Source organism: Mercenaria mercenaria, chromosome 18 (assembly GCF_021730395.1).
Source record: "Mercenaria mercenaria strain notata chromosome 18, MADL_Memer_1, whole genome shotgun sequence".
Lineage (NCBI taxonomy): Eukaryota > Metazoa > Mollusca > Bivalvia > Venerida > Veneridae > Mercenaria > Mercenaria mercenaria.
This window is the reverse complement of record NC_069378.1, coordinates 43,158,068-43,168,481: the sequence shown is the minus strand read 5'-3', so window position 1 is coordinate 43,168,481 and position 10,414 is coordinate 43,158,068. Positions and strand designations below refer to the sequence as shown.

The 10,414-nt window shown below is 33.8% G+C and overlaps 1 protein-coding gene across 1 annotated transcript; it reads right to left on the bottom strand.

The window, feature by feature from the left end:
• Positions 1–251: 251 nt before the first annotated feature.
• On the bottom strand, positions 252–5,107 carry LOC123539239 (uncharacterized). Its single transcript, XM_053530272.1, has 3 exons — positions 5,023–5,107; positions 3,860–4,004; positions 252–2,494 (listed from the first exon to the last, which is right to left on the bottom strand). Exon 3 carries the CDS (start codon positions 2,386–2,388, stop codon positions 688–690), a length of 1,701 nt encoding a protein of 566 aa, XP_053386247.1. The 5' UTR covers positions 2,389–2,494; positions 3,860–4,004; positions 5,023–5,107; the 3' UTR covers positions 252–687.
• Positions 5,108–10,414: the final 5,307 nt, after the last annotated feature.

Here is a 10,414-nt window from a genome sequence, read left to right as displayed (position 1 = left end):
GAGCGACCTAGGGCCATCTTGGCCCTCTTGTTTGATATTGCGATCCGAATTGAAACAGTCAGTTAAAGAGAGATCTGGCTACTTTGTCAAATAATCCTAAACTGCGAACGACAAGAAGAAGAAGAACATAATCCTAAACACGAGAAATAGCTGTAACCTTCAAAAGGCAAATTCTGTATATGCTTTATTTGTACAAACAAATACAAAATTTTCAGATTTCTTCTGTAACTAGCGTTAATGATGCTCAACAATCGCTTCTATCAACATGGCAAAAAGGCAGAAAATTAGTTGAAATTTGGTTACATGTAATGATTTCATTGATAATATTATACTTAATTTAAAAATTTGGTCACACATTCATCAGATGTACTAATCAACTTCAAACAAATTAAATGACTCGTAGAATGGATAGGAAAGGAGTTTATTCAATACCAAACTGGATTTTCCGGTAATATTACCCATGCTGGCAAATCCTTTTGGCACCCCCTGCCATATGACTCTCGTGCTGTTATTTTACAACAACCGAGTCGTTCATTGAGTAGTTGTATACGTAGAATGGGAGTATCTGAATACTTTAAAAGCTATTTATTTATACATATTTGTATATGAATGTACAACAACATTTATTTACAAGTAACAACGACAGAATACAACATAATTACAGTCTTGTAGTTGTTGCAATACACGTCAAAGTTCCGTGACTACGTCAAGTGAATATACTTTTATGTCTAGACTATGAATCGACCCTACAAACAAGCACTTCGATGCTCTACTGTTACAAATTGCAACGCTGAGAGGCCAGGTTATAGCTTTTGATTCAATAACTATGCCAATTTTTGACAGGTCTGGTGACAATTGATGAACATTATTTGAATCTAAACCGCAAACAAAAACTGCTCCGTTTTCGTCTACTGCTATTCCACGTGGGCATTTTAGATCTTTATCCTTGTAAACGGTTTCTACTTTGCCTTCGAGACTTGTCTTAATAACGATATCTCTTCCAGTATCGGACACATAGAAGGACGTTTCATCAAAATTGAAAGCGATGTATAACGGCAAAATAAACAGGTTATTACCTGAAATGTCTTTGTCCAGGACCCTTATTATTTCTCCAGTTTCTTTTATTATTGTAATCCTGCTGTCTGGTTCTGTATAAGACACATATAGACAGTCTTGATTTTTGCTATATGCTATACCCCAGCAATCTTGTTCAACTTTTATATCTGATGACTTTTCCAGTACTTCCAAATCTGAAATGCACAATATCCGAATTTTTCCTTCAGCGGGTAAAGTAACTGCAATTCGATTTCTGTTTAAAGCAGCCGATTGTACTGGTGGCGATGACGTAGTAAATTTCGATAATATTCTTTTCTTGGCAGGATCAAGAAGCAAAATCCTTTTGTAATCACTTTCAACGGCCACAAGAAATCCATTGTATTCGCATAGATCCATCAATGGGATTTTTCCTAAGCGAAAACAGTCGAGAAACGCTGTAAGTTTCTGTTTAGATTTTCTTGGTACAAAAGATCCAAAGTTTCGTTCGTCAAATTTTGGACTTTCTCGGGTATCAAAAACATAGTCTTTGTAAACAAGTTTATTTTCCAAGTTAATAAGTTCATCCCGAACAGAGAGAACGCTCGACTTACATTTGTTCATCGCAATAAACTTCGAACAGCGATTGTTTGACTGCTGAACTTTGTTTTGATAAGATGCAAGAGAATCCATTTGAACTTTCATAGCTGTAACATCTGACAAAACAGAATCTAAGTTGGCAATAAAAGCGTACTCTCTTTCATCTACTTTCCTTAAGAACTGCCTTTCAAGTTCAATTATCCGCCTTTCTATTTCCTTTCTGTGTGATTTAACAGATTCCCGGACTTGTTCATTGCTTTTGTGCCAAATCTGTCTCGTGGAAATGATTCTGTCTTCCATTCTCTCAATATCAGATGTTACATTAACGACATCTCTTTCTATAAGAGTATACGCTCTGTCCACAGTATTTTGGACAACTGTGTGAATTGGCGACCATATTTGTAATATACAAACATGTTCATGTGAAGTAATGCCGTTGACAGAGGTACATTTTGAGCATGCAAATTTGTTACATTCAAGACAGTAGAATTTTATACATTTGTCGGGATGACTTGAACATTTCTCGAAACAATAATCCTGTGGCATATGATCCTTATCTTGGGTCATGTGTTCAGATTTATATTTATTATGGTACTTTAAACATACAATGCACATGAAGTCGTTACAGTTAACACAAAATCCATGTGCTACAGCATATTTTCCTTCATTGTCGCAGTGTTCACAAAACATTTCAGGAATTTCATCAGATTCTTTTGTTTCTAAGTCTTCTTTAATCTTTGACATCGCCATTATCATCCACTTTTAGAATATATCATTCAACCACCAGGTTTAACAGTTGTGGTGCAATCGAGTTCAGTGTAATGACACACAGTCACGAAGGGTTTCAAGTAAGACGTTCAATCTAAATTGATTAAAAGTAGTATATATGAATAGATTTGTTTGTTTGCTTTTTTCATATGTAAATCAAACATATAATGTTTATGAGTGTCATAAGCTTTATGCACTCACATATAAAGTAACAAAAACATATTTACGTTAAATTGTCCCCATATCAGGGCTCGTCGGGAATAACCTCAGTGCTTTTATATTTAGAGAGAAACATGAATGAAAAGTGTCCTATTTACTTTGCTTGAAATCCATTTTATCTTTGCAAATTGAATATATAAATGCAAATTTAATGTCAATCGAATAAAAGAGGAGTGATGACACTAACTTTGTCATCTATCCGTTACCACTTGGTAAACTGAATAAGATCAAGGCATTGAAAAGTTTTCTGTTTTAGCTTTGGCTAGAAGTTGTAGAACAAGATCATTTAAAACAGATTCATGCAAGGACGTTTCTCAGCAAGTCAACACGTATCAAGTAATTCGGTAGAAAATTGTTTTCCTTAAACTGCAATGAATTGAAACTGTATTCTAGCATAAAACTGCGGTATTTGTCACTTTTCGGAGGTGCTTTTACAGGAGAGAAAACGTGTATTGATAACCTTTTCATATATGCGCGTTCTGTGGTAAAGTATAAACATGTAACAGCCCCACAAAAAGGAGAATCTCTCGGGATTCTGCGAATAAACATACGTGATCCCTACATTCTAGACTAAAACTGGCGTCTTGTCACCGAAAAGAAAATATGTGTTAAAAGTATGAATATCGCGCTCATGTGCTGTTAAAACACCTTTATATATATATATATATATATATATATATATATATATATATATATATATATATATATATATATATATATATATATATATATAACGAATAAAAAAGAACCTGGAATGGGAACAAAATATCGTAAAATTATAAAATGACTTCACACGCTCGCTTAGTTTTTCTTACGTCCCTTGTTTCCTTGACGTCAACGTCAAATCTATTGAATTAATTCTCTTTCTCTTATTGTTATATATTTAGACACACTGATGAGCCATTCACGGCGAAACTAGTTTGTGACTTTTATATTAAAATTTAAGAAAAACTAAGCGAGCGTGTGAAGTCATTTTATAATTTTACGATATATATATATATATATATGCGCGTGTTTTGTGGCGTGACAAGTGTACGCAACGTGAAAAAACAACGCACGTTTCATGGAAATTTAATGACGTCGAATGATAATTTATTCGTTTATTAGTTTTTTTACGCGTTTTATGCTAGAATAGCGTTAACGCATGCTTATTTTGTAATTAATAAATTAATTTGTGATCTTGATCTTTGACATACAGACCAAGTTCATGCGCAATGCACATTGTCTCATCGTCACTTACCTGTATGCCAGGTTTGAAGTCAATAATTGGTCATCAGGTTATGCTTTGGACACAAAATATGGCAGACAGATCTGACCATGCTGTGACCTTGACCTTTGACTACAAATCTGGTTCATATGCTGCACATCGTCTCATTGCCACCTACCTATATCACAAAATTGAAATCAATTGAATGGTTATTAAGTTATGCTCCGGACATAAAATATAAAGGACAATTTTGACCTTTAGGCTCTATTTATGACATTGACGTTTTACCTGGTTAATGCGTTTTGCACATCGTCTTGTTACCAGCTACCTGTTTTTATACGTTTAGAGTCAATACCTTGAATAGCTTTTAAGTTATACTCCGGACAAGAAAGGTGAGGGTCAATATTGACATTTGAGCTCCATTTGTGACCTAGACATTTGACCTACAGACCAAGTTCATGCCTACCTATATGGTAAGATTAGAATCAATAAATTGAATGGTTATTAAGTTATGCTTCGGACACAAACTATGAAGGACGAATTTACCTTTGGGTCCCATTTATGACATTGACATTTGGCCTGATTAATGTGTTCTGCACATTGTCTAATCAAAAATCAAAACTCTGAATAGTTATTAAGTTATGCTCCAGACACGAAATATGAGGGTATTATTGAGATTAACTGTAAGATATGGCCAATAAAATGTCCACCAACTTTTGATGTAAGCGATTAGTCAAGAGATATTCAATCCAACTTCGTCTTTACAAATTTATTAAAGACAAAAGATAATTTCAACCAGCAGATATATTTATAATAATAATTATATTAAATTTATGAACAAATAAAGGAGCTAACAAAAACTTATTGTATTATTTGATCTTATCCTTAAAGATCTGATTTACGTATTAACAAAGCATTGTTGATTTGTCGTCTGACGGTATGCATAATCAGCGCGTCTTTTTCTCAAGATTGCTATGTACATGTTTGTGTTCATCAAAGAAATTAACCTATGCAATAGGAGTTTTAAAGTTTTCCTGCATTTTTTTCTTATTTAGAATATATCATTACAAGATAACTTAAAAAGAATTAATATGTTTATCATTTCATAAAAGAAAAAAAGTACAGTCTACTTTCGAATCCACCAAAACAATTGAAGAATCGTTTAAGATGAAATAGCTTAAAGATAAAAATATTACCTGGTTTTGTCCAAATAATCTATAATATTCATTTCACAACATTGATAACTATACGTTTTTATGATTTCTGCTCTGCGAATGTTATAATACTATTCTTGTATCAAAAATGAGCACTGCGCATGCTCCCTGTCGTTAATGTTTACCGTGCGGGTATCGCAAGGTTGATATGTTCAATAATATACGCACTTTATTATTCTTTTCAAGACTTGTTTTTTTCTCTCCTGATTTAAAGATATCTTAAAATTAGTATTCAAAATAATACAGAAGGATTTACTAATGTATATATTATTATGTAAAGAACAAATACACATGGCAGAAGTGCATCTTAGCACCAATTATTTAAGGTAACACTAAAACAGTTTACGAGTATCTCGCAATACCGTGTTCAAAATAGTCTGGCTATTAGAAAACCTTGCACAATATCAACTTGTGTGTGTTAATAAAGTATTGCAGCTTGCCAGATAACAACTAGATAGGTATGTGGCATTTTGAAAAAATATCATTTATCATGTACTATGTTGCTGGTAGTAATATGACAGCATAACAACGTAATAATTTTCTGCCGAAACTAGAGAATTATAATTGAAAAAAAGAAGAAAGATTAAATCAAGAATTTACTGCCCGGGTCCGTATTCCCTGAAATTTATGCAAAAAAAGTCAATTTCGCCTTAACTTCCTTTATGATGCATGTTAACTGCCAAAGCTTTGCACGGTTCATTGCTGTATTTTATACTATATACAAGTCTGCCTATTGTGATTTGTTTCATCATTATTCTTATAACCCTATGACGTTTTATTGATAGTTACACTAAATGCGTAGACCTCTTATATGTAATCAGTATTAAATTGATTATTTGAAAAGCTATTACATAAAGTCATACTCGTGTACAGCAATAACACAATAATCGTTACTAAAACATAGATTATTGAATATATTCGCTTATTGAAAAGCATTCTGGCTGCCTGGATAGGCACTACTTTATTTGTTCGTCGTTTAAGCTATAACATGACATTTCAAGTAAAACATTGTAGAAGTTTTTAAAGTTCATTTCGGTTCCCATGGCTGCATATGAAAACAGACAGAATACTTTTTTGTTTTTGTATTAGAACTCATTCCTACAAACAAGCAATACCACGTTCTATATTTACAAAGGGCAACTCAGAGAGGTATACCTTTTGATTTAATAGGTGTATAATTTTAATAGTCTGATGAGTGGTGATAGATTATAATTATTATTTTACTTTTTACCACAAACAAAAACTGATCACTGTCCGTCTACAGATTTTCAAACTGTTGACGCTTAATTTTATACCCATATCTGTCCCAGTGTCGGACACATGTCAGGACCTTGTTTCTTGGAGTAATCAATTGCATTTTGAATGTATGACATTAGAGTGCCGAGTGTTTCAGCTGAGGAAAACATGTTTAAGGCACCACTACATTTTCACAAGGAATGTATAATGTCATATATTCTTGGGTTATTTCCAGCACAGGCTGAACCGAATGATAGTGTCTGTATGATGCATGACACCTTATTTTACTTTATACTCGTTTCCTATTAAATTAATACATTAAAATTTATAAAACTCACTAAAATAGGCACAAGACCACAGTTATTTGCCCTTGGTTGACCACAATACGGAAGTGGTTACGCGGAAAATAGTTCCTCTGGTTGATGGTGAATATTGGTGAATTTTTGAGTGAAAGACCTGCAATAAATGGCATGATTTAATAGAGGAGATATGAAATAGTAGGTACATGTACAATTTGACAGAATGAGAATGTCAGAATATGCATAACATGACTTTTTGATAGGGCCTGTTTTGCCTGTTTGCGGCCATCTAGAGAGTGTTCTTCATACGCATGTGATTTGGTTCAAAATGGTGGAAAGAAGAGCCGGTCAACCCAATGTTTACTGTGGCTGGAATTTTTTCTCTTGAATAGTTCTATTGAGTTCAGGTATTTTTATAGGGGTTGGAATGCATGCAAAATTGATATAGTGTCCAGTGCCTATATAGAACATATAGTAAAAATAACTGTGGTCTTAGGGCAGATCCTTAGGACTGCTACTTTAAAAATTAATATAAATACCTTAAAATGTATGCAGATCGCTGTCTGTAAACTGCCACCTTTAAAATTCTTGAATATTATAGTGAATACTGAATTGATAGAACTGTTAATTCTGAATTAATTTTGTATTATAATATTATCGGATTGTGGTGGTGCTTGATGCATTAGTGTGGTAGTGCTCAACTATTACACTTATTTCATTTGCACATTCGGATGCGGTGACTTTGTGTTTACATTTAAATTTGGAATATTTGAATGGCACTTTTCTGCGTGCCAGTTTATTCATTTCATTATTACGGCTTGATGTTACAAGATTCATGAATACAGGGTGAGGGCCCTGTCTATAAGGGCCACGCCAACCTAAACAAAACATACTTTTTCCGAAGATGTCTTTTTCCAAAGGATAATAGGTAAGGGTAGATTTCTCAGAAGCACAGAGCACCACAAACATAGCCACAGAACTGAGTATACATTTGCAAAGAAGGTCCACAAAAAAGCCGTAACGGAAAGTATTATAGACTGGTTGCCTCAAAATTCCAACAGTTACATTTTAATTAATGTAATCTTGCTCTTTGGTTGTAGATAAGAAACATATAGACATTCCTTTTGCTATATGCTATATCCAAGCAACCTTGTTCAACTTTTATATCTGATGACTTTTTTATAGAACTCCTAAGTCTTAAACGCACAATATTTGAATTATTCCTCCATCAGGCAATGTACCTGCAATTTAATATCTGGATTATACGTAAAAAGCTGTAATTTTCTGTTTAGTTTTTCTAGTTACAAAAGATCAACATTTTTTGGTCAAATTTTGGACTTTCTGTTTTATCAAAGGCGTAGTCTTTGTAAACAAGTATATCTTCTAAATTGACAAGTCCGTCCCAAACAGAAAGAACGTTCAGCGTACATTCGTCCATCGCAATAAACTTCGATCACCGATTGTTTGACTGCTGGACTTTTGATAAGATGCAAATGATCATAGCTGTAGCATCTGCCAAAACAGAATGTAAGCTGACATTAAAAGCGTACTCTTTCATCGACTTTTCTTCGTCTTTATATGCCCTCTGTGTGTGTTTTAACTGATTCTTGGATTTGTTCATTGTTACAGTATATGTACCATTATTCAAGGTGAAGGTCCTTTTGTGAGATATCTAGAAAAAAGTTTATTTCTTGTCCAATACATAATTTCTTAAAATGATTAAAAAATGACAATAATTTGATATAATGAGACAAGTGTCGTCGTACGATTTGATCAAAGGTGAAAAGTACTTGCATTAAATGTCCATTCATAATCTTATATACCCTTTTAAGTGTGCACTACATTTGTATTTCAAAGCTAATATGTATGATACTGTTCATACTCCTAAACTTCACTTAGGACCATTTCTAACTCGACACTTGTTAAGTTCCGTTTTTGTCGAATATGATTTAATGTGTAAGTGTGAAACTATACAAAAAGTCGTTTGGCCACATTAGCTGTACAGACATTATAAATATTTTAAACCGTGACTATCTTGATACGTGGAAGATTTCAAAACTTTTCACAAGGAAATGTTGGCAAGCAAAATGCCGAATTTCATTTTTATTTAGTTATTCCAGAATTATTTTCACACAGAAAAACAGAATTAAACTATTGGGATCGTAATGATGAGGTTGAACATCCAATAGCGCGGTCGCGCAATCGGTATGTTGCAAGCCGGATATTCGCTCAGACACGTACAGTACTTAAGTAAATGGAATTCTGTTTATATAATGATATTTTGATTGCAAAAATGAATATATTCACTGACAATAAATCATAATATTATATACCCTTCTCAAACGCGCTCATTTGATTAGTCGAAAAGGGTGCACGTGCGGGTCCGCAAAACGTGATATTGACCTGCACAAGTGATACTGACTCTTGTGAAATCATGTTTTCTTATATGTATGAATATGGGCCAGTGAAATGAGTGCATTTGAGAAAGGCAATATAATATAACAATTATAGACTTATGTTTCGGTCAATATGTGTTTTTACGGACCTCGGTCAATATCATTTTTACAGGTCCGCAAAAACACATATTGACCGAAACATAAGTCAATAACTTTATGATACATTTATCAGTGAAATTTTAATATTGAGTTATTTCCTTTACATATTGCCCGATCTTTGGCAGACATGTGTCCACCATGGCCAGCCTACGACTGGCCAGCACAGGCCGTGTTGTTCATGTGCCCATGCAGCCTCGAAGGACAGAATGCGCGGATCGTAACATATTATCTTTCAGCGACCTGCACTGCGAGGGCGACCATTGGAACGCGTGCTAGACCCGTGAGTCGACAAACAACCCCCAGGCGGCTCCACGAGTAGGGAATAAAAGCTGCATGACAATATATATTTTTCGGGTTAGAAATGGCCAAACGTTTGATTATTTTGCCTTTGATTAAAACTATAACGTATTAGTTGTTCCTAGCTTTAAATATAAAATTTTGGTTAAGTATACCTTTATATATAATGGGCATTTTGTAATTCCTTGTAAAATGTATAGACAATCCATTGAAAGAAGAATAGAATGCAACAAAGCAATTAAAGAGCAGATCCGGTTTGGTTGAGTCTGTTGTTAAAACGTTAAAATATTCAAAATCCATCCTCTCAAGCCCCAATTCTGTTATACATACTCCGACTCTATCGTCCAAAAAAAGACCAGAAAATGTAACAACACCGATTCCAAGTACCGGGAGATATTCTAAACCTGCCACACAGCGCTTCAGTACTACTTTGCGATAGTTTACAATATAATGATAATAATTGTTACAATAATAACCAAAGTCGATAAACATTAAATGACAACTAGTATCCCTTCCCTTTATCATTTGTTTGACAGTGCGATCATTAAACGTATATCTAGCCAGTAAATAGGAGTTGTGGGTACTTTTTCAGTTATATATATAAGTACGTCTGCCACATCAAATACTACTAAGCTCATCAAATTCTGCTAAGTTCAGTAAAGGAAACAATTGAAGACATTTTATGCCACGAATGGCAAATCCGGTGTAAATAGGGTATGTATTATTTGCACATTTTCAGACTTCCTTCTGTTACTATCGTAAATGATGCTCAAACCTGCCTGACTTCTATTAACATGATAAAACAAAGGAAGAAAAATACTTAAACTTTTACAAAACATTTAAGGAAGTTCACTTTGATCCATGTTATGATTTCATAGACAATATTACACTTTTTTAAGTATTTGAATAAACACATTTGTCGGATGTATTGATCTACTTACAAAAATCAAAATAGCTCGAAGTGAGAATGGGCAAGGAGGATGTGAA